The 25,512-nt window shown below is 37.8% G+C and overlaps 2 protein-coding genes across 12 annotated transcripts in view; one reads left to right on the top strand and one right to left on the bottom strand.

Annotated features, from left to right (window-relative positions):
- Positions 1-25,512, bottom strand: part of Nlgn1 (neuroligin 1) — a 926,408-nt gene that overhangs the window by 285,211 nt on the left and 615,685 nt on the right. The gene's annotated exons all lie outside the window — the stretch shown is intronic.
- On the top strand, positions 9,098-9,500 carry LOC121143237 (small ubiquitin-related modifier 2-like). Its single transcript, XM_040754620.1, has one exon. It carries the CDS (start codon positions 9,213-9,215, stop codon positions 9,498-9,500), a length of 288 nt encoding a protein of 95 aa, XP_040610554.1. The 5' UTR covers positions 9,098-9,212.

The following is a 25,512-nucleotide window of genomic DNA, read 5'->3' as shown; positions in this document are numbered from 1 at the left end:
CAGTTCGTAGGGGCATTTATAACTTCTGGAAGTCATGAGATAACTGTTCTGGACAAGTCTCTGTCATTTGCTTGGATTCCTACCATGCATTCCCCCCTGCTCTCCTCCAAATTAGCATTTACATGTTCTGTCTTATATCCTGTGATTTTGCAAGTGTGCTTCATTTCCTTCGCTTCTGTCTACGATTGGGGATGTAACAGAAGTGGAGAGGCTGCTGAACAATATCCCCCTGAGGTGTTGCTGGCAGCCAGTTCTTCCCATTTTCCAGATCAGCCTGCCCTTCCCCTAAAGCCCACAGCTGCAGACTGCAGGGCCTGTCACTGCTACCAGTTTTGCCCCTTCATCACAAAGTCAGCATGGCTTTTTTGCTCAATCAAACTTATCCCAACTCATATTGTTCTATTGGAGTGGTCTAGCTGCTGCTGCTGTGATTTCCCAGCTATTAACACAGACATTACAGCACTCTAACCACTCAAAGGCTGCAGCAACACAGTCATCCTGGATGGCAGCCACTTCAGGGAGATCTCAGACAGATGGCTGTTTGCAGAGGGCAGAGAAATTAGCAGCAGTGCCTCTCCACACAGTGATGATGGATTTCCATCTCAAAGGAAGGGATGGGCATTAATCCCTTTGAGATTTCCTGAGGTCCATTCTATGCCATGCTACCATGCTACATACATCTCATAGTTCATCTTTGAAAACAGCCTCTTTTGGAGGTCTGAGAAGAAGAAATCCCTGTAATTATGAAAACATATCATGTATACTGTGTAAGGAGAAACCTGTTTCCGCACAGAAACTAGATTTGTGAAAAAGTATCCTAAACCTTGTTGAACTCTTGGATGTTTTTTAATAAGCAAAAAGTAAAAGATATTCTCTATTTAGTAAGTTCATGGGAGAAGTAAGGAGTGCTAGGTACATAGACCCTGCACATACCTGGTGAGGGCTATGACTTAATGAGTTGATGGTTTGATCCTACAATGGCATCATTGGGAAATATTTAAAGATAGGAAATAGGCTTACTTGAAGGAACTATGTCACTGGAGCATGTTCACAGGACTATACCTTGCTCACAACTGACCTATATCCCTCTCTCCTTGCTTCTTCACTCCATGATGTGAGCTACTATGGTCTGCCATGTCCTCCTGACCACAAATGACTGGTAACTCTGAATCTATGAGTCAAAATAAGTGTTTACTCCTTTGTGTTGCCAGAATGACCAGAATCCCCTTTTCAGGTTTTTCAAGATTTGGAAGAACAATGGTAAATGTGTGAATCCAAATGATGACATGAAACTTTGTACTACAGATTAAAGAAATATTTTACGTCAAAAGAATTTTTTCCAGAAGAAAAGGTCTGGAACCATGATTCCCATCGTTGGTGGCTCACTCTCCTTTGGTTTATGAACAGTAATGGTTTGATTACTGACCCCAGGAAGCACCTTCAGTGACTTCCTTACTGATTTCACAAGTCAGTATTCCTACCATCAGGCTAGACCATTAACATGTAAATTGAACCACCATTGGCTAAGAAATCAACCTCATAGTATTCAATAGACATTAATTCTGATATGGGCATACTATATAGTTCAAAAAACACTCTTCCCTGAACATTATAATTTATTTGTAATGTTCTATAATGTCTATAGTGCTTATCATTAAATGAATTAGCACAAACCTCTCTGTTAGTTACAATTTGAGATATAATCAGTGACAGTAATTGAAAACTAAATTTTAATGAGTACTTCAAGACATACAGGACTACCAATTTATTGTCAAGTCAAGGTAGTTTAGAGAATGCTTTAATGCTCTAAAACTAATATACCATGTTTGCATGTATATGCAGAAAATTTTGTATTACCTTAATAATTATGATTACTATTTTTTTCTTTTCAGTATGATTCCCTCTTTACTAAATAAAGATATATTAACTTGTAGTTAATTTTTTTGCATAACTTACCACCAATTGTATATTTCTTGAATCTGAACTAAGAAGGGATATGCTTTATTGATCTTAAAATGGTAAGTATATGAGTGGTTACATTGTTGGAAGAAAATAAAAGGGAACATGGGAAACAATAATGAATATTAGGTTCATTTTATTAAAGGAATTCCCAGAATAGTATTTTATTCTATCCATTACATGAAAATGTGGTAAAACTGTACAGTACTCCAATCTTATTTCTCTAACATTTTTGTGCTGGGAGGTATTCATATACTTTTTGCCTTGCAATGTGGGTATTCTGAAGAATGTTTAGGTTATTGTAACAAAGATATGCTGAATTTCAACTCAGTTGCAGAGCAAACCACATCACATACACTAAATAAGGAAAAGGAGCTTCTTGCTTCCTGCTGAGAGATACCCAGGGGCTATCCACCCGCTGGCAGGGAGTGTTGAACATTAAAAAGAGATTTATTATAAGTGGAAATTGTCTACGCATACTTGAAGAAGCATAGAGAAATAATGGAGCATCAGAAGGTTGCACAGAAATTCTCAATTATGGGCCATCTGTATAACTTCAGGCAACAGAGTTTGAGAGGAGCACAACAGTCACAATCTAGCTTTCCCTTCTGCCATGAACTACCCTCAACAAGGTGCTGATTCCACAAACCCAATATGGTCTTGCAATTTGAGTGGAAATACTCAAGGGTCATTCAGGGAGCTGGACAGTGTCCTTTCCAGAAACTTCTGCACTGAAATCGGGAAATGAAATAACTGAAATAGAAGTGTGAAGAAATTAGGAGAGATACTCTCATCTTTGTTTTCTCTTTAATGTTTTCCCTCCTATTGAAATCAATCTCTCCATACCTCTCCCTCTCTCCCTTACTCCCATCCCTATTTCCATCACCATCCCTACCCCTTTCTGCATCCCCATCCATCTCCATCTTCATCCCATCTTCATTGTCTCCATCCCCATTGCCTGATTCTAGGATATGCTCTATCAGTCACAGCATGCCTCAGGACTGCATGCCCATCTGAATGTAGGGAGGAAATGCCTTTCTTTTCTTAATTTCTATTTACTTTCCCCAGGATTATTTTTAATAGTAAATGAAACACAAACATATGTGAGATTCCCAAAGCAAATACCTTTATATGTTTCTATGTTCCCAAAAGTTATATTTCAAACAAAAACAAAAACGCTTGTCTTCTATCAAAACCATGATTTCATTACCAAAAAGTTTTAAACTGTAAAACGTGAAAATTTCATTAATACAAGAATAAAATTAATTTCTTTAAATTTAAATCAGATCTATTTCTGAAAATTTGATTCTTCTTGCCTTTTAGATTTTGTTTTACAGTTCACACAGAACAATATAGCCCTTTCTCCTAACATCCAGCTCCCTCTGATGGTGGGTATTAAATGTCAACTTGAAGGAACCGGAATTCAGTCCTATCAGTGAAGCAATTTCTGAATTAGATTAATTGAGTTTGAAAGACACATCTTAACTGCAGGCAGTACCCTTCTATTAACTGAGGGCCTGGGTAAATAAATAAGAGAATGAGAACTGAGTATCACCATTCATCACTCTCTGCTTCCTGCCTCCTCATGCTCTTATCCTATGACTCCACACCATGATGAGACTTCACCATCAAGTTGTGAGGCAAAGTAAACAATCCTTCCTCTCTTCCTTAAGTTGATTTTATCACATATTTTGTTGGAAGATGCATAATTCATATTGTATCTTTTTGGTATACTAGTGTACAAGACACCAAGGCCAAGATAGGTTTATCAAAGAGCTAGAGCCAACAGCCAGATCAAGAGAGGAGTCTAAATATTGTAAAGAAATGTGTTTAATACCAAACATACCCGCAGTAAAGGCACGAAACAACCCATCTATTCTTTGGATTATGAAAATTTAAATTCTCTCCTTCACTTGAATGTGCTCTACAATATAAAACAGAGACCACACACATAAAATCTTTGCTGTAGCTGAACTAGAGAACACAAAATTACTTTTAGATTCTAAATGTTCATATAAAAATGTACATATTAAATTGTGGGTATTGTTTTCTAATTGCATTTTCCCTATCCTTCTTATGTATTAAAAAATACAAAGAGCTCATTAAATTGAAAGCTTTCCTCAATTGAAGGACATAATACAAACTGCTACATTGAAATATATTCAGTCACTCAACAGCAAGCCAAGCTTTCAAATTAGCATTTGCATTAGTGAATGACTCAGATATAATATACAATTAATCTATTACAAATTTATACTGGCTCTCTCAAAATGTTAGTCACAAATTTTTCTTTTGAAAACACACTTAATTACATAATTCAAGAAAAGTGGTACATGAAGACCTAGATATCAGCCCTTTAAAAACTTAAAAACGAAGTAAAGATTAAATTTCTAATCAGAAAAAAAGTTAATTAACATGAAAATCATGTATATAATTTTTAATTTTCAAAGAGCTGACACAAATTTTCATCAATCACATGGTAACAGTTTGGCAGTAAAAACATCTGTCTTACCAAGGCAATGCACTTTTTGCTCAATCAGTGCAGAATATCAAATTTTCCTTTTTGACCAAAAAAGAGAAAAATCCTATTCATTTCACTTCCTCAAGTACCTATTAAACACAGAATCATTTAATAGTGAAGGTAATTGCAAACTCTAAAAATTGCTATTTGGAAAAAATTACTCATTATGACATTGTAATTAGAGTGAATGATAAGTTCAGATAGATGTGTGACCTATAAACATGTTTTTCGAGATATTTTTGTTGAGGAACACATCAAAATACAAGAACAGAATCAAATAAAATACAATACGTCATAGTACAAAAATGGAACAAATGAAAGCCCTGTGTCTACAGCTACTATCACTGCAAATTGTCAAAGTAGGTCATGTAGCACTGCTAACCTTGACATTCCTATCTTGAGTTACAGGGAGTCACAAGGTATATAAACTGGCCAGTGGTTTCTGGGATGTTTGCCTTTCAAGGACCATTATTCTAGCTATAATAGTTTGATCTAGTACATATCTATACCAACAATTTAAATCAAATCCTGAGAAACAAATATTTGTGTGGTATTTTGCCAATATAAAAGAAATCTCTCACATTATCATTATACAATAACTGGTGATATGTAATCATGTAGAAAACCAAATGATCAAGAATAAAAGCAAAATCATAGATAATTGTGTCATCTATTGATACTAAGTGCTGTGAATTTTGGAGTTACCAGAACATTTCATATATTTATATAATAAGTTTTAGTCATTTTTACCTCTAATCCCCTCCTTCATTGTCTTCTATACTCCACTAGAACATTCTCAACAGCACACCCCACCCTCTGCCCCAACACTTTCATATCTTCTTATGGACTGCCACTCACTGAGTGTTAATAAGACTTAGTTGCTTGAGCATGGATGGGAAATTATTTATTGTGGCAAGAACAGCATATTTATGACTACATTATTATTAAAATCATACCACCTTCCACTATACCCTACCTCAAGCTATATTTCAATATGAGAAAGTGTTTTAACTTGCCATAAAACACTACATACATAATTTTTAATTTACTAATATTGCATACATTGTAAACATATTTCCATACCTGAACTCAGTAATATGTACTTTATTATAATAATCAGTGGCATTCAAGAAAACACTGATGAATTCTACTTTTTTAGATGTTTAGAAGTTGTCATTTTTAATATAAAAATATTGTGATTATCCTATGAGCACATTCTTGTTTATAGTAGAGGCCATTTCTGAATATTTTCATTTATATTACAAGAAGAAAATGAAAACTAAGATAACAACTGAATAAAATACTGGCAAATTGAATCCAAGAACATATCAGAAAAATCATCCACCATGATCAAATAGGCTTCATCACAGAGATGCAGGGATGGTTCAACATACAAAAATCTATCAATGTAATCTACCATATAAACAAACTGCAAAAGAAAAACCACATGATCATCTCACAGGATGTTGAAAAGTCTTTGAAAAATTCAACACCCCTTCATGATAAAGATCCTGGAAAGATCAGGGATAGCAGGGACATACCTGAACATAATAAAAGCAATATACAGTAAACAAACAGCCAACATCAGAGTAAATGGAGAAAAACTCAACACAAGTTCTCTAAAATCAGTAAAAGACAAGACTGTCCACTCTCTCCATATCTCTTCAATATTTTACTTCAGATTCTAGCTAGAGCAATTAGACAACAAAAGGAGATCAAGGGGATACAAGTTGGAAAGGAAGAAGTTAAACTTTCACTACCTGTAGATGATATGATAGTTAACGTAAGAGACCCAAAAAACTCTATCAGGGAACACCTACAGCTGATAAACACCTCCAGCAAAGTAGCAGGATACAAGATTAACTCAAAAAAATAGTAGTCCTACTATATACTAATGATAAATGGGCTGAGAAAGAAATCAGAGAAACGTCACTCTTTACAATAGCCACAAAAAACATAAAATATCTTGGAGTGACACTAACCAAAATATGTAAAAGCCCTGTATAGCAAGAATTTTGAATCTTTAAAGAAAGAAATTAAAGAAGATACCAGAAAAATGGAAAGATCTCCCATGCTCTTGGATAGGTAGAATCAAAATAGGAAAAATGGCAATCTTGCCAAAGCAATCTACAGATTCAATGCAATCTCTATCAAAATACAGGCACAATTCTTCACAGACCTTGAAAGAACTATACTCAACTTTATATGGAAAAACAATAAATCCATTATAGCCATAACAATTCTCTACAATAAAGGAACTTCCAGAGACTTCACTATCCCTGACTTCAAGCACTATTTTAAAGCTATCGTCCTGAAAACAGCTTGGTATTGGCACAAAAATAGACGGGGAGACCAATGGAATCAATAGAAAATCCTGATATTAACCGACACACCTATGAAAATCTGATTTTTGACAAAGGAGCTAAAACTATACAATGGAAAAAAGAAATATCTTCAACAAATGGTGCTGGCATAACTGGATATTGGCATGTAGAAGACTGCAGATAGATCCTTGTCTATCACCATGCACAAAACTTACATCTAAATGGATCAAATACCTCAACATAAATGCAGCCACCGTGAACTTCTTAGAGGAGAAAATGGGAAGTACCCTCGAAGGAACTGGTCCAGGAGACTGCTTGTTGAACATAACACCAGCAGCACAGACAATGAGGTTGACCATTAATAAATGGAACCTTCTGAAACTTGGAAGCTGCTGTAAGGCAAAGGACACAGTGAGCAAAACAAAATGGCAGCCCACAGAATAGAAATGATATTCACCAACCCCACATCTGACAGAGGGCTGAATTCAAAAATGTACATAGAACTCAAGAACCCAGTCTCCAAAACACCAAATAATCCAATTAAAATTTGGCATACAGAACTAAATAGAGAATTCTCAATAGAGGAATCTAAAAATGATTGATAAACACTTAAGAAAGTTCTCAACAACCTTAGAGATCAGGAAAATGCAAATCAAACTAACTCTGAGATACTGTCTCACTCCTGTTAGAATGGCTAAAATCAAAAACACTAATGGCAGTTTATGCTAGAGAGGATGTGGAGAAAGGGGAACACTTGTCCACTGCTGGTGGGAGTGCCAACATGCACAGCCACTTTGGAAGTCAGTATGGAGACTCCTTAGGAAAATGGAAATCAGGCTACCACAAGATCCAGCAATTCTGTTTTTATGCATATGTTAGGAGTGATCATTGTATTTAGAATATATTGTAAATATTGTCAGTCTTTTTAAAGAATAGTTCACCCCCTCCCCAGCTTCTTAATAAGTAGACCTTGGGCTCACAGGCTCACAGGAAATAGCTGACAGCAAGAAGGTAACATTCCAAAGTTAGATCACTTAACCCCCTCCCTCTACGACCCTTTAACCTTGCCATCACCTGTTACCTGCTTACCTTCAGTGTCCTGGTTACTAGGCAACGACTCCTCCCTCACTGTCCTTCATTCTTGTGCCCATCCACCTACCTCATTTCTCTTATTTAAGCCTGTACAGAACTCTCATTAAAATGTAGCTTCATTGGAAGGTCTGTCTTACTGTCCAGCTCTCTCGTGTTTCTTGTCTCATTCATTCCAGGTTCCTGTGGGCTCAAACCCCATTGTGTCCTGCTGGTCCAGGCAGGCTTATACCCAAAAGATGTACATTCATACAATAAGGCCATCTGTTCAACTATGTTCTTTTTTTTTATTTTATTTTATTTTTAATTTTCCAGTTTAAATTTAGATAAGAAACGAGGTTGCTTCACAAGTCAGTTCCAGGTCCCTCTCCCATTCCCTCCCCTCCTCCTGTGCCCTCCCCCAAACCCCCCCCTGTTATCCCCTCATTCCCCCAGGGAGGGTGAGGCCCTCCATGGGGGTGTCCATAGTCTGTCATTTCATATAGGGCAGGGCCTAGACCCTTCCCCAAGAGTTCAGGGTGAGAGTGCACCTCACATTGTTCTATGGGAGTCCAAAGTCCGTGTGTATACTTGGGATGGGTACTGATCTGCTGCCCAAGGCTCAATAGATTCCCTAGGCCTCCTCACTGACACCCAGATTCAGGGGTCTTGATCAGTCCCATGCTGGATTCCCAGGCTGATGCCTGGGATTCAAAGAGTTAACCTTTGTCTGGTCAGCTGTTTCTGGGGGTTAAACCAGCCCAGTCTTAATCCCTTTGATCACCAGTCAACTATGTTCTTAACAACATTATTTGTAATAGCAAGAACCTGGAAGCAACCTAGATGCCCCTCAACTGAAGAGCAGATAAAGATAATTTACACAAGGGAGTACTATTCTGTGGTAAAAAAACACAATGGAATCTTGAAATTTTCAAGCAAATGGATGATACTAGAGGAAGACATTCTGAATGAGGTAACCCAGTCACATAAAGACAGACATATACGGGGGAAGTCTTTCTGTGTGTATGTTTGTCTTATTGGTTGATAAATAAAGCATTACTGACCAATAGGGAGAAACATAGGTGGGATTAGGAGTCAAGGAGAAGTCTGGGAAATGTAGGCAATAGTGTGGAGTCACCATGTGATCCCAGGAAGTGAAGAAGCATGAGGCTGATGTCCTCGGTAAGATAAAACCTCATAAAAATACATATATTAGGCCCTCTGCCTTGTCCACTGCTGCCACCTCCTTTGGTCACACCTGGTGCTGCCTGTGTGCTCCTTCAGTGTGAACTCAGTGCTTCTTTTGTGAAGCAGCATCTAAGGAGACTTAACAGCTCACCATGGCTGACAAGAAACCAAAGGAAGGAGTAAATGTTGAGAACAGCAATCTTATTAATTTGAAGGTGACAGGGCAGGATGGTTCTGTGGTGCAGTTTAAGATTAAGAGGCATACACCTCTTAGTAAACTAATGAAAGTCTATTGTGAACGACAGGGATTGTTGATGAGGCAGATCAGATTCCGGTTTGATGCACAACCAATCTATGAGACAGACACACCTGTACCGTTGGAAATGGAGGATGAAGATACAATTGATATGTTCCAGCAGCAGATGGGAGGTGTCTACTGAAAAGAGAACCTGCTACTTTACTCCAGAATTTTATTATAGACCAATAATACATTCACAATAAGAAAACCTCAATTTGGTTCCACCACATCCTGACTACTACAGTATAGTTTTCTCTATTCTTTCATTTTCTGTCCCCATTTCTTTATTGTACATAAAGTAACTGGTATATGTGCACAAGTATATTGTGCTTTTTTTCTCTTTTAAAGGAAATGGCCAATAATCTTTTTTGATTGATGTCTGATGGCGATGGTCTGGGGGGAAGTACTGGTTCCATAAAATATGCCCTTTTCTCCATTAGTGGCATGCTAATTCAGCTTTTATCTTTATATTCCAGTAAGCTATTTTGCTCACAGTGTTTTAACAAAAGAGCCCAACAACAAAATCCTTGCATACCTTATTTGACTGGAAAATTTTTAAGTTTTTCTTTTATCATTGTAAAACCAAGGACAATTTTATAACTTTTTGTACATAGCTGTTACATGTAGGGCAATCTGTCTTTAAGTAGGGGTAAAGTACTCTTGAACAAAATGATCCTAGATAGTTTTCCCTTCAAGTCAAGTACCCTGCTGTTTAAATAAGCTTCTTGTTTAAAAAAAAGACACATACACACACACACACACACACACACACATACACACACACACACATACACACACACACATATATATAATGGGTTAATACTTAAGTCAGAACTAGCCAATGAGAAGCCATGGAAATTGGCCAAAAGCATTGTAACTATTAGAGTCTCTGTGTGGGTTGATGCAGCTCTGGAACCAGGCTGGCAGGAAGAATGTTGGTTACAAAACATGGTATGATAATCACTCATATTATAGACATGGAGCTGGGAATTGCCAGCCTACAGTCCACACTGCCAGAGAGTCTGGGAAACACTGAGGACCATAAGAGAGGCATGCATGGCTACCTAGAGAAGGGAAAGAGGGCAGGATATCCTGAGCAGATTGATAGCATGGGGGGGGGAGGGAGCTGGGAGAAAGTGAGGGGGATGAAATTGAGGAGCAGGAAGGTTGAGTGGGGCGGGGTGGGGGAGCAGAATAGAGGAGAGCAGAATGGGAGATACCACAATGGAGGGAGCCATAATAATTTTGAGGTGATATCTGGTACTAGTGAAATTTCCAGAGATCTACAAGGATGACACCAACTGGCAAACTAAGCAATAGTTTTGAGGCTACCTTAAATCCTTAAATTCCCTTCCCCAATAATGTGATTAATGATTACTTTACATGCCATCCTAAAGCCTTCATCCAGTGGCTGATAGAGCAGAAGCAGAGACCCACAGCTAAACACTGAACTAAACTCCTTGAACCTAGTTGCAGAGAGGGAGGAGTGATAAGCAAAGGGGTCAAGACTGGGCTGGTGAATCCCACAGAAACAGCTGACCTGAACAAGAGGGAGCTCATGGACCCCAGACTGATGGCTGGGAAGTCAGCATGGGACTCATTCAGACCCCCTGAACGTGCATGTTAGTAAGGAGGCCTCAGCAATCTATGAGGCCTTTTAAAGTAGATCAGGATTTATCCCTAGAATATGAATGTACTTTGCAAGCCCATTCCACATGGAGGGATGCACTCTCAGCCTGAACACATGGGGATGGCCTAGGCTCTGTCCTGAATGATGAGACAGACTTTTGGGGATCACCCATGGAGAGCCTCCCTGGGGATTAGAGGGGGGATGGGGTGGGATGTTGGTGGAGGTAGGGAAAGGGAGCTGGGATTGACATGTGAAGCAGGCTTGTTTCTAATTTCAATTTAAAAAAATAAAGACGCTGGTCTGTTTTACTGACTTTCAAATGGAACAACTGATGTAATGACATCCAGAGGCAATTTTCATTTTGCTTGAAAATGTTTTTTTCTTTGTGCTGATGGAATGCCACTCCTCAGAATCCAGATTTGTATTGTGTAAATACTCAAGCACTGGCAAACCATGTCATTCTATTAAAACACAAATCAGATGGGTGCCTCCAAACTCACTATAGAAAATAGGCAGACTGTTGGAGAAATAATTTACCATACTGACCTCGACAACTAAGAAATATAGGCTCACATACTCCTGATTTTCAATAAAATACTCAAAAGTAAATACAATTTTTGTTAAAATCCTCAAAAACAGTGAAGAATAAGTAGTTATATGTCCGTCTAAAGCAATTTACTAGCATAACAAACCCATGATATTAGTCCTAGTGTTCTCCAGCACAGAGGATGTTGGAGACATCACTCATTATTTGTTTTATAAGTGGCTGGAAGAAAGGAGTTCGAAAGCTCACAATGAGAAGAAATAATAAATGCTTAAGGACATGGAAATGTTAATTATCTCACTTTGATCATTGCCCATTGTATACAGGTTTCTGATTATTATGCATACCCATAAACACAATTCTATGCTAATTATAAAGAAAAATAACAGAAGAAAAATGATCTCATCTTTTCATCTGCTCAGCAACATCATCCTGGAAAATATGAACAACCATGTTTGCAAAACCATTTAACAATGAGCTTTGTAGAAGTTAATTGCCTATTGATTAGATTTTGTCTAATGTTTATAGAGTTTCCCTAGTGTTAACACAGGATTATATATTTTTGTCAAGAGCTAAATCTTTTCTATTAGCATTTTCCCCTCTTCTTCACATGGAAACCTGTTTTGTCTTTCCACTCTTATTTGTCTGTCTTTCTTTCAGCTAGGGTCTCATGTAGCACAGATCTAGCTATGTAACGGAAGATAACCTCCAGTTCCATAGACCTTTTCTTGCTGGTAATACCCACTACTCCTGGTTTGTGCAGTGCTGAGAATTGAACCCCAAAACCTGTACATGCTAGGTAAGCACTCTACCCACAGAGAAACTCCATTTGCTTTTGCTCTTTTCTGCATTCCTCCTTTCCAATCCAATCGAACATGGAAAAAGAACTCCGGTGCAAAGTGGACACTTCTACTTCCTTGTGTGAGGAGTTCATTTAGCCTGCTAGCTATATGGCTTCATCTATTTCCCCCCTTTTTGCCAAGGATCTCAGTGAGATATTCTTTGTAATTTTGGATACCAGAATTGTGAGCTCAATTCCAAGTCCTCAAGGAGTGCTTCTATTTCTTCTGGAAAGCCCCGTATTTGCAAGGCCTGATTCAGAATATTCCCATATAAGCAAGCAATCTAGCTGCAGTCGCAGATGCTGACCACAGTACGGCTGATGTCCTGCGCACTCAGTGTCTCCTGGTCACTTGAATGGGACAACTCTTTGGGGATTTAATTACTTTTCCTGCAGTGAGACTCCATCGGGAACTGTTTGTAAGACAGTCTGAGTAATGGTTGCTGTGTTGTCATTGGCATTTTACCCACATTACCTAATGTGTGTTCATTCAGTTTCCTCTACTTCGTCAAGAGTTACACTCTGAAAGCATTTTAACCACTACTCTGACTTTGTCCTCTATTAAATCAAAACCTCCAGGCTTCATATTATTCTGAATTATCTTAGGGAGGTATGTTAAGCTCAAATTAGATACTAATGGCCTTCTAGTATACCTATTCTAATTCCTATGGTATTCAGGATGCTAGTGCTTTAAACAGAGTTCCATGCCATCTCCTTTTCTTCTCAGACTGCTTTTGTCTTACAGACAAGATTCTGTTTTCAATATGCCACTAACAGACTCATTTTCAGTCATCTTTTCTCCCTCTCCCAAGTTCGTTGCATGTCTCTATTTATGACTTCTCAGTGACTTGTGAAGAAGTGTTACCCTGTCTGATATTTTTTATATGGGGAGAAGACTAAAGAAACTTATCAGAGAATTTTAGGACTTTACCATATTAGGAAAGCCATCAAACCCCTTGTGTACTCAATTTTCTCACTGATAAAGCAGTGATGAAAACTAAGTTCTCTTAAAATTGACAGTTACATTGCATCTGTGATTGATGAACTACACTGCTAATACATTTCCCCATATTGTAATCTATCCCACTATGAATATATCTGAAGATGGGGATGTTAGAAAATAATCTTAATTGTTTTCCTATCTCTCAGAAACTATACTAACTAAAGTAACATTAATATGGAAAGGTTTCTTTTGGCTTACAGTTATGTGATGCAGTCTATCATGACAGACACATCATGGCACCTTAAATGCAAGGCAGCTCATCACTTTATAGCCACAGTCAGGAAGTAGTAAGATACTTGCTACTGTTCATCTTCATTTCTCCTTTTATTCAGTCTAAAACTGAAAACCTTGGAATGGGTCTATGGAAAATTAATATTGGCCATCCCACCTTAACCCGAATCTAAACAATCTACCACAGGTGTTTCTACCTCAGACTATTGTTCCTAAGTGATTCTAGAACCTTTCAGTTTAGGAGTTGATATTAGCCACCACAGATGAGGTCCTGAGGCCAGGGTTATCATGGTAGGATTGGTGTCTTTCTAACAAGAGATCTAGGAGGCTCTTCTCTATTTGCATAAATACACTCTGAATTACCCTCATGTATGCCTACAATAGACCCTCACAAAAAGCAACTATGCTGCTCACTGATCTCAAGAATTGTAAGAAACACAATTCTACTATCCATACCATCTCAGCAGTGGCAATCTACTATGAAAGCCAAAGCTAAAAGATGCATTATTTACCTTACCGGCACACTATGTAAAATATGATGAGAGACTTCTAAACTAATAATCACAAAACTAAAAGTATGACATAGGTACGTCATTATAAATACTGCAAATATTTCAAAATATAATTTGTAAAGGCTAACCACATCTTGCAGGCAAGAATTGGCATGAGCACAAGAATATGCTGATGACCAAATTCATGGCTTTCTGTGTTGGGGGAGTTTCTGCAGGGGAATACCTTCTTTTCAGCCCTTAACTTATTTTCTGTGTTGTCTTCAACTACCACCCCTATGAACTAGAAATTTTTCTCTCCTTCCCTACTTCTTCCTCCAGAGTACTGACATTGCTTTAAGTTTACACTTAGAAGAAGAATTGGGGCTAATGTTAAGTGTTTAATGTGGCTTCTTTCTGAATTCACATTACAAGAATGAAAGATATGCTATCACCTTCCTTTTACAGGGAAGGTAAGGGAGATTAAGGAGATTCAATGGTTTGCTGTGGGATGCAGTGTTTCTGAGCTAAGATTTAAATCCTGCTTTACTTGACTATAAATCCTGTAGTAACTTGAATAAAATTGGCCCAGATAATCTCATAGGGAGCGGCACTATCAGGAGGTATGGCTTTGTTGGTATTATTTGGTGTTATTGAGTAGCATCTTTAGAAAACACCATAGGTTTGTAGATTTCTCATGCCCATTTTGATGGCCCAATATTCATGCTCATATGTAAAAAATTAATTGGAATTTAGTAAAAGGAAGATTAGAAGAAGAACGAAGAAGGAAAGGAGAAGTGGAAGAAGGAGAAGAGGAAGAAGAAGGAGGAGGAGAGAAAGAAGAAGGAGGAGGAGGAGGGGGAGGAGGAGGAAGAAGAAAGGAAGGAAGGAAAGAAGAAAGAAAGAGAGAGAAAGAAAGAAGAAAGAGAGAGAGAGAAAGAAAGAGAGAGTGAGAGAGAGAGAGAGGAGGTAAAGTTCAGAGATAGATATGTTAGGGGTAAATGCAAAGTGAGAGAGAATGATGAAGGATAAATCTATTTCATAATGAACATGTATCAGATTCATAAAAAATATTTTGAAAATAAGAAAGAACCAGATTCAAGATACCAGTAGAGGGGCTGGAACTATGACTCAGCAGTTAAGACCACTGATTGCTCTTCCAGAGGACTCAGATTCAATTACCTGCATTGACAAGGCACCTAACAACTGTCTTTAATTCTAAGATAGGACATGCTCACAAAGACATCAAACATGCAAAACAGAAATTCACATAAAATTAAAATAATAATTAATTTTTATAATAAAACATATCAGGGGCTTGAAGGATAGATGGCTCATGGTTCTCTAAGACAACTGGCAGTTCTTCCAGCGGTTCTGAGTTCAATAGCACCCCCATGGTGCCACACAACCATACATAATAGATCTAATGCCCTCTTCTGGCATGCAGGTATACATGCAGAAGGATCTCTCATACCTAAGAAAAGTGCATAAGTGAAAAGATTTGCCTGATATTTTCTCTAGTATAAAATGTTTGTCAGATGCTATATATGGTTGGATTCTATTCATCGGGTTCTAATTTTAAGCTCTATTCAATTACATGTAATTTTTAAAAACTGTTATGTAACCTAACATATAATTTGTAATAGACATCATTGTACCAATTTTGATATTTCTGAAGGTAAATTCTCACTCACTAACATAATGACCTCTAAGTAATGAGAATACACTTCATCAGAAAATGTTATTTTATGCTTTATTTTGTTTGTATTTTAAAACTTCACCCAATTACTTCAATCTCAGACTTAATACTACTCTGTTTTTGTTTTGAGGGTATGAACATTTGTTTGTAAAGCACACAGTCATAGAATTATCCTAGTATTTTACAATGAAGCTTTAGTAATGAAAGTATTAATGGGATAAGGTGTATTCAAGAACATATAACATTCTAAGTAGGTATTGTCTCCCAGTGCAAAGAGTCAAGAATTGGATTCTCCCAAGAGGGAAGGCATTGTGTAATACCTGAAGTAGTTATTTGAAAGAATTAAGGTGTCATAGGCATCACAGTATAAAGTTATTCTTATTTGTGAATTTCTTATACACTTAGAATTTGGAGAAACCTGTTCTGCATATTTGGCATAACAATTTAGATTCTGGTTTTGCTCATGTATCTGTATCTGTGAATACTTTAGAAGCATTTTCTCCCACTCTAGTTTAACCACTTTAGCTACTCTAAGCTTTTTTCTCTTCTAGGTAACCTAGCATCAATTCAAAAGTGCTCATTGGAATGAAGAGCTTCTGGCTGACTCATATCCAAATCTCATATCTCTAGTATATCTCTTTGAAAAGATATAACTATGTATATAACTACAAAGAAAACTGTCTAGCATGGCAAGAGGGTGGGGGGTATTATTGGTTTCATCAGATCCAGGATTGTCCAACCTTTTGACACTGGAACCTATCTTGTTCTTTACAAATTTGTTGAGCCACATTTACAATATTCTGGGAGGCATGCAGTATGCTGGCCACAAAATAGACATGCCTGGTACAGAAAATCTATCACTTCCAATTCAATTCTACGATTCCTGGTAGTGTGTCAGCATTGCATATGTACCTGTAGAGTATTTCTTCCCTGGTAGTATGTGAGCATTGCATTCCTTTTTCTTTTTCTTTTTTTTTTTCAGTTGCGGTGTTTTATTACAAGAATAGAAACCCTAACTGAGGCACATATTTTTTCTTTCTCTTTTTTTCTTTAACTTCCTACACATCACTCCCAGTTCCCTCTTCCTCCCCTCCTTCCCTAGCCCTCTAATCCTCCCAACCTCCCACCTCACTCCATCCCCCCCTACAGGTACATAAGCAATGCTGACACTATAGCAGGAAAGAAATACTCTACAGGTACATTTGCTTTTGTCCTTTTTGCTATCGGCCAATTGCTCTCTTTACATTTTCAAAATGAATGTGTTTGACAGGAATGCAGAGATTTGGAGCTTGAAGCTTCCACCAAAAGAAAAGATAAACAAAATTTGTACCCTTTACTCATAAAAGAATAAACTTACATTTCCCCTTCCCCAGAAGGGAAAGACTGCAAATAGTTTCTTTGTTAAGGATGAGATACTACATACATTTTCTCTTCTCTGTGTTGGAGTTTTGTCTGGTTGGCATCTGAAAAGATTGTGTGCATGCTGCCACAGTCTATGAGTTCATGTGTATGTAAGTCCGTTTGTGTTGAAAAGATGCTACTCCCTTGGAGCTCATCCACCAACTCTGGTCCTAACAATCTTTTACCCTTCTTTCATAAATTTCTCTGATCCTTAAGGTGAGGGCTTGATAAAGAAACTCACTTAGAGATATAAAGTCTCTTACTCTCTGCAGATTATCCACTTGTGGGACTCTCTTAAATACCATCCACTGGAAGAAAAGCTTCTCTAGTGAATACTGAGAGATGTACTGATCTATGGGCAAACAAATATATCATTATAAGATATTTTATTGCTATAGTCTTCTAGGTGAATAATAGCAGCATGTTTTCCCATATGGCCATGACCTATCTACGATAGAGTGTCAGTGAGTATATCACACACACTCCAGGTCAGGCTCTATGTTTAGTAGTAATTGAACAACACAAAATGAGCTCCATATTTTTTGTCCATTTTTATTGTTTCTTTTATAGTTTTGTCAAATTGATTTTTGTGTTTTGGAATCTTGAAGATCTGGGAAGAAGTATATATACACACATACATGAATATAAATACACACACATATATACATATATATATATATATATATACATTTAAGTTAATTAAAATTTTAAATGAATGGCCTTATAAGCAAGAGAACTCCCAGGCCAGAAGTGATTAGAGATACTTCACAGAAACTGGACTCTTCTCTCTTGGAAAACAAAAATGTGAGTGGGGGAATCTTTTTTTTTTCGAGACAGGGTTTCTCTGTATTGTTTTGGAGTCTGTCCTGGAACTTGCTCCGTAGACCAGGCTAATCTTGAACTCACAGAAATCCGCCTGTCTCTGCCTCCTGAATGCTGGGATTAAAGGCATGTGCCACCAATGCTTGGCTGAGTTGGGGAATCTTTACAGCTCCATTTTCTTCTTCTTGGACTCAAAGAAAAAAATGTATTTGAAATTACCTAGTATCAGGTTGACTGTCCTCATGAAAATGCCACTTGCCTATCTTTTATTTAAATGTACATATACTCTACCTTTGATTCTAGGCTTTCTGTTAATCATAATTCGGACTAAAGTTCTGGGAGGAAATGAGAACCACCCAACATACCCTAATTTGGTCAATGTATGAGTAAATCTATTTTCTTTTTTACTAAATTCTGAGTCCTAGTTTCATAGAATGCAAGAAACAGAGGTGATTTATATTAATATAAGCCCTTAGTTACACAGTACCAAGAGATTGCAGAAGAATCTTATTGGTGTATTGCCTCAGGATCCCAAATGCCCCATTGTGAGATTCATCTTGCTGTATCACAATCAAGGTGCCATGGATTGTTCCAAGCTGACAAACAGTTACACTAACAAAAGGTCTGCATCCTCAAAATGCCCTGGCTTTCATTAACATTTAAAAAAAGTTATCTAAAAGCTCTTGTAGGTTTTTCAAGATGATCTTGGGAAGGTGGCCATGATTTTGGAGGGAAAAAATGGTCATTTCATCCCATAGACACACCTCAGAAATATCCCTCATGAATATTCATAAGCAAATTTTGTAAAAAAGTAAACCAAGTATTTCCTGTAACAAGCCCAATCCAGTCTTTCTAGAGTGTACCATGGTGAAGTCATTATTCAGAAATTAGCAGGAAAAAAGGTTATGAATGAACTTCTTCCTCATGAACACTGTCAGGCCCACCTCCTATCAACCTAACAAACAATACTTTTACATTCGCAAAAGTGGGTGAAAGACAATAGAAGTATGACAGATACCCCTTTTAGGGTTGGAAATACCATGTAAATGAGGAAGAATGCGGCCTGATTCTCTCTCCTTACACTTTCAAATACCAGTGAAATGTTCAATGGAATAGATAGCAGCAGTGCTTAGGCTTTGGGTCCATCAAGACAAGGCTATTTCTTCCTGATGAAAATGGATATTTGTTTTTTTCTTTATTTTTATGTATTCTATTAATAATGCAAATTGTCACATTTGTGCCCCTGGGTAGAGATGGGATTTGGTAAGCAGCTGTGAAAATGGTAAGATTAGGAGGAGGAAAATTTCTGATAAAGTTCTTTCCACTGTCCCTCAGTTAAAGGGTCAGGTCAAAGGGCCTTGTCTATCAGCAGGCCCAAGACAAGAATATGCTCCTTGCAAAAGCTGTGTCTTACAGGGACTTCAGGAAATCGTTAAAGCCTATATAAGCACACAGAGAGCTCAGTTTGTCCATTGTCCACCCCCATACCATGAGAGTACTGTCCTTCACAATGGTCTCTCTGTCTATTGCTCACTCTTACCCTGTAACAGGGCCTTGAATTGTCACAGTGGTCTCTCTTACTGTCAATGACCATGCTTTGAGAATGCGGTTATATTTCTCAACAATATCTTTGATCCTCCCAATTCTCACTCCATAGGAGGGTTTTCCAATGCAATGATATCCACGGTTCTTTTTCACCTCATCCTCAATGGGTATCTATTTCACTCCACGATAAACACCACCTTCCACGCCACATATGTGTGTCTTATGTAAATTTATTATTGGAAATCACATGGGATAGGCAGTTGAGAGGAAATCAAGATTCCTGTTACTTTGTTTCAATTTTTTTCAAATTAATGTTTGTTTCAACTGCATACTGTAGTCTAATACTTTCCTTCAAAAAAATAAGAACTGAAAATTTCAGCACCATTTAAAAGAACCACACTAATTTATTGAAACAGACAGATAAACATAGACAGAGAATGAATCAATCTGAGACAGAGAAAATAAGAACTGGAGAAATGGACCTCATTCAGTTGGATAGAAATTCCATCTCTACTGATGTTTGAGCATTTGGATGGCCCTTTGCATGTGATGGGTCTAAGCACAGTGGGAGAGTAGTATATGTCCTTTGTGTGTCAGTGCAGAGCTGTTTAAGTACAGGTTCAAGAGTGAGGAGTCATTGTCATGTGGCCTATAGAAGAGAAGAGGAGAAAGAACTTCTATGAGCTCTCTGGGCTTACATGGACTGCCTTTAGTCACTGCAAGTACTGAAGGAGCTTTAAAGAAAGGATTTCACTACACATCAAATAAAATTTGGGATTTAAAAAAATCCAGGAGTGGGGAGGGTGCTCACTGTGAAATGCTTGCCATGCAAGCATGAAAACCTGACTTAAGACTCTCAGAAATGGCGTAGAAAGCCCACTGCAGTAGGATAGACCTGTAATCCCAGGCTTCCGTGGTGATAAATGGAAGATAAAAACATCTGTTAGGCTTGCTCTCCAGACTGGTTTAGCTATATTGGTAAGCTCAAGGTTCAGAGAGAGATGTCATCTTAGTAGGGAAAAAAGGTAGAGGAAATAGATGAAGACAAGAAGCTTGCGGCTCTATGTTTTTGTGTACTCCCCCATGTTTACATGAGCTTCTAAACATACCATCTGCTGATAAACACACAAAAAGATATCACTTACATTCATAGTCAGGTTGAATATGTTGAGAATGGTGAGCTCCTACTCCATACAAGAGACTTACATTTTTTATTTTAGTGTCTTTTATAAAATATTAAGTCTTAGAAGGGAGTCTTGCATAATTTACCTCCCATACCACCACACACAGAGATCTTTGTTTGCTGATACTATATATGGATAAACCAATGTCTGGTGCCATGTGAGACTTAGTAAAGATTATTGACAGTACAGTAATCCTGAGAGGAGCTAGGTGTCAGTATCCACTCTACAGAAAAAGAGGGGAGACTTGTAGAAGGAAAATGTCTACCCAGGCACCACAGTGTCAGACAAAAAATGAGGAGATTGTCTGAACACGGGTATCTTTATTCCAGTTGTGTACACTGAACTATCAGATCAGTATACAATCCAAATCAGACAAACAAAAATGTATTACCCCAAACTGAACCTTAACCATAAATTGAAGTTTGTTTGATTTTTTTCCACCAAAGCTAGTTTCAATTTTGTATTTATAACTACTGATCTGAATGGAAACCCTGACTATAAGCCGGGCAGTGGTTGTTGGGGAAGTCCTGTGTATATGTCAATAAATTACTGCTGGCCAATAGGAATCTAGATAGGTGGGGCTAGGAGTCCAGGAGGATGCTGGGAAGGAGAAACACAGGGAGAGTCAACATGTAACGCCATAGGGTCAGAAGCCCGGAACTATTCTCCGGTAAGAGACATACTTAGATTAACAATTATGGGGTAATTACTTAAGTCAGAGCTAGCCAGTAAGAAACAAGCAAGGCCAACAGCTTCATAATTAATATAGCCTCCTGTGTGTTTATTTGGGGACTACAATGTGGCAGAGCCCAGGCGGCTGGCAGGAGATAAACCTAAGCAGTTAGCAAGGAAACATGGGATAAACCTAAGCAGTTAGCAAGGAAAAAGCACGCCTTTAATCCCAGCACTCGGGAGGCAGAGGCAGGCAGATCTCTGTGAGTTCGAGGCCGGACTGGACCGATAGCCTCCGAAACAATACAGAGAAACCCTGTCTCGTAAAAACCAAAAAAAAAAAAAGAAAAAAAAAAAGAAAACCCTGACTATAATCTTATTTTTGGCTTTCTTTTATTCATGTAATATTGGAACTGCTTTCCCTCCAGGGAGGTGCATTGAACAACACTGCAAAGCAGGATGACCAAAAGGAGGGAAAAGCATACAAACACTAAAGATAATTCATTATTCAAGTGGGTGTCAAGGCAAGAATTCTGAATGTGGCTGATTAACACTGAAAAGAACAGATTTGTGTCATTCTTAAAATATGAATATGAATGCTTTTGACCATAGAGTTAATAGAACTATGTTGTCATAGTGACTGGTAATTGATGGAAGTAGGCACCTGTGCTTTGTCCTGCCAAGGCTAAACACAGCATCGGAGCAGGCCTGTTCACACATAAATTGTGTTTAATGGTTTCCTGTTAGTGTGTTCTATTTCTATAGTGAGGGTCCAGCCAAATTGTTGGAGAAAAACTCTTAAGTCTTACACCGCTATAAAATCAAGCTCTAATTGAATCAGTCAAGAACTCCTTTTCTGACCTTGTAGGCTGAAACTTAGATTTCAGCCTTCCTTCCCATCATGAGACAGAAACAGTATTAATATTTTAGCCTTTTTTATTTTATACAGCAACCTAAAATAGCACAAAATAGATTACTTCCCAATGGAAAATAAAAATGAACCCTCAATGCATGCAACAACTTTCCTTTCAACAAAAGAGATTTTGATGAACTACAAGCTGAATTAAAAAATTCAAGCTTTTCACTTGCTATAAAACACTTAGAAAATGGCAAACCATTTGTATGTCTAGTCTGTCATAAGAACAATGGTAAGTATATATTAGGCAAGTATGTGTACATGTGTGCATGTGTGTATGTGTGCATGTCTGTGTGCATTCCAATCAGAGAAGATGCAGAGTATAGAAAGAGGAGAATTATGCATTGATGCCAAGACAGAATTATTCCACACATTTCAATAAGTGCTAATTCAGGTGAAAGGAGTTTTACATTTACATGTTATTATGTAGTAAACTCTAGAAGTCAGGTCACAGTTTTTATCTAAATGGTGTTAATAATTGTGATCAACATGTTGGAGGGGCTACATATTTATGCAACTGAAATGATCTTCAGGTGAATATGATTTGTATGTATTTGAAAATTACAAGGAACATTAGAAATATCTGCCTCATTTCAAGGTAGCAAATGACTAATTGTGTTTATGTTCATTTGAGCTTCAGAGTCAATCAGCCCAGAGCAAAATCAAATTTGCTGTCAGAGGATTATGCTTTGATAAAAATATTATTTTTGAAGTACTGTTTCTAAGCCATCCTTAGTATTGTCATTCAACATTTCCTAGAATGCCCATAGAATCTTATCTGAATCAGAGGGGTAGTAAGCCCCTCGTGATGCCAAATGTGTCCAATTCTCTACCTAAGATATTTACAATCCCATCTTTCCTTTTTGCACAGCCTTGCTGTCTCCCCTATGCAGGGCTGCATCAACCTAACTTTGGGCAACTGTGAAAGCTTTCTGGTTACTCACACTCATCCTTTGTGTACACCAAGCTCTGTTCTTCTGAGTGAAAGCACACCAAGGACAATTTCTATCCCCACTGGAAGTCATAAGTCAATATTTCTCATTTCTATCACAGAACTCAGATTATGAGTATAGTGTTTAATATTTTACTTTTATTTAGCCTCAACATAAAGTTCTTGGGAAGTTATAAGATTATGTACATAGCAATACAGAGTTATACCCAGAATTCCAAAATTCCAGACTGATATACCTACACCAACGATTTCTGTCTAAGTAATTTCACAATTATGTGGTTTCTCCAAGTCACAGTTTTACTACTATAGAAGTAAAACCTCTCACGGGCTTTAAAAGATGAAATAAAGCACAGAAACATTCATTATTGTTAGTTATCTTCATTAGTACAAATTACATGGATGCTTGAATTCCATACTTAACTCCCTTATACACAGAAATCCAGTGTCCTAATGTAATAGTAGTAGGAAGGGAGATTTTTGTAATGTGACTAGAACAGTCCATGAATAGGATTCTTATACACTTGGGAATCTAGGGCAGGGCTTGCTTTCTCTATTAGCCAAGTGATTATATAAAGGTTAGACTGCTGTCTATGATCCAGGAATCAGTCCTCAACAGACTCTCAGTCACCAGAAAAAGATATATTGGTCTTTGACTTTTATATTGTAGAACTATGGGAAATAAAATTTTATCCTTGAAGTTATCCAGTATAGTCTACCTTGATACAGCAACATGAGCTGAGTAAGACAACAGATTCTTAGTGTCATTCATGACCAAACATAGGGGAGATGTTCAACCTTGTAAACTGACTGACTGGATAAATTAATTAAATGAAACCAATACAAGAAACAACACTCTAATCTGAGAAGAATTTTCATTTCTAAAAGCCAGGAGAAAATGTTTCAGTAGGTAATGTGCTTGCTGTACAAACATGAGGACCTGAGTTAAGTCCCTATCATCCACATAAATGGCTGTGGTAAATAGTAACCACAGCGCTGAGGAGGTGGAGATAGCAGTCTTCAGGCAGCAATGGCCAGCAGGTCTGGGTAAACCAGCAAAATTTAGGTTCAGTGAGAGACCTTATCTAAAAAAAAAAAAAGAGTCTGATTGAAAAGGATACCCAATATTGACCTCTCATTTCTGCATGCCTGTGGACACACACACACACACACACACACACACACACACACTTACATACACACACATACACTCACTTACATACACACCATAAACAGACAAAAGTCAATACATATCATTAAATTGTTATTAGATTGAAGATTGACATGATCTTTAGTATTATGAATACATCTGTTTGCTCTTTGTATAGGAGACAGTATGGAAAGGTTTTTCTCGGTCTTTGTTCCTCCTATGTTATAATAGCATGTGTTTCTTCATAAGAACACAGAGCAAGATCTATTGCAGAGAGAAGAGCGGTATTTGAACATATGCAGGTCATGTTTTGCTCTGCAAGTGAGCTTCCTTGTAAAGGTGAGCAGAAACATGTGTGAAGAGTTCCACATGTAGTACACTGGAGCAGTGTGAGGGCAAGCAGGTGAGAGTCCACTGGAGGAGGGTGAGGGCAACCTGGTGACAAGCAAGCAGGGAGAGTATGTGCAGAGAAATCCTAGAGTGAGAAGAAATAGAAAGTGAGGAACCATCTCTATTTGCCTTCATGGTTACCCATTTGCTTCTGAATATTTATGGATGGTAAGCCTTATATGTGGCAAGAACACCATTCTAATCCCTCTGACGTCAGACTTTGAATTGTGGTGATCTCTGGCTACCAGGACTGTAGAAATAGTCAAATATATGTCCACTGGAGAAGAGTAATGTTTTGTTGTTTCTTTCTTTTTCTTTCTTTCTTTCTTTCTTTCTTTCTTTCTTTCTTCCTTCCTTCCTTCTTTTCTTTCTTTCTTCCTATCTTTCTTTCTTTCTCTCGTCTTCCCTTTCTAATTTTTGAATCAGGGCCTCACATTGTAGCCAAAGTTAACCTGAAATTCACTATGTAGCTGAAATTGACCTCCAGCTCATTTGATCCTGGAGTCCCACGTCCTAGCTAGGATTGCAGCTAGAAGCCACTAAACCTATTTCTGGAGAGATAGCTACTGTAAGTACCCATGATTGACTCTGTCCCTCTTCCTGGCATTTGGCTGGTAGAGATGAAAGAGACACAGCTAAACTCTAGCCATTGTAATTAAGGAATGGAAAGCTCTGCAGGTTATTGCTAC

The sequence above is a fragment of the Mesocricetus auratus genome, unplaced genomic scaffold, assembly GCF_017639785.1.
Source record: "Mesocricetus auratus isolate SY011 unplaced genomic scaffold, BCM_Maur_2.0 Super-Scaffold_100011, whole genome shotgun sequence".
NCBI lineage: Eukaryota > Metazoa > Chordata > Mammalia > Rodentia > Cricetidae > Mesocricetus > Mesocricetus auratus.
The sequence above is the reverse complement of the archived record's forward strand: the minus strand, read 5'-3'. Positions and strand labels throughout refer to the sequence as shown.

What these genes read in the sequence shown, in the direction of transcription:
- LOC121143237 (XM_040754620.1), top strand. Translation starts at nt 9,213, where the DNA reads ATGGCTGACAAGAAACCAAAGGAAGGAGTAAATGTTGAGAACAGCAAT.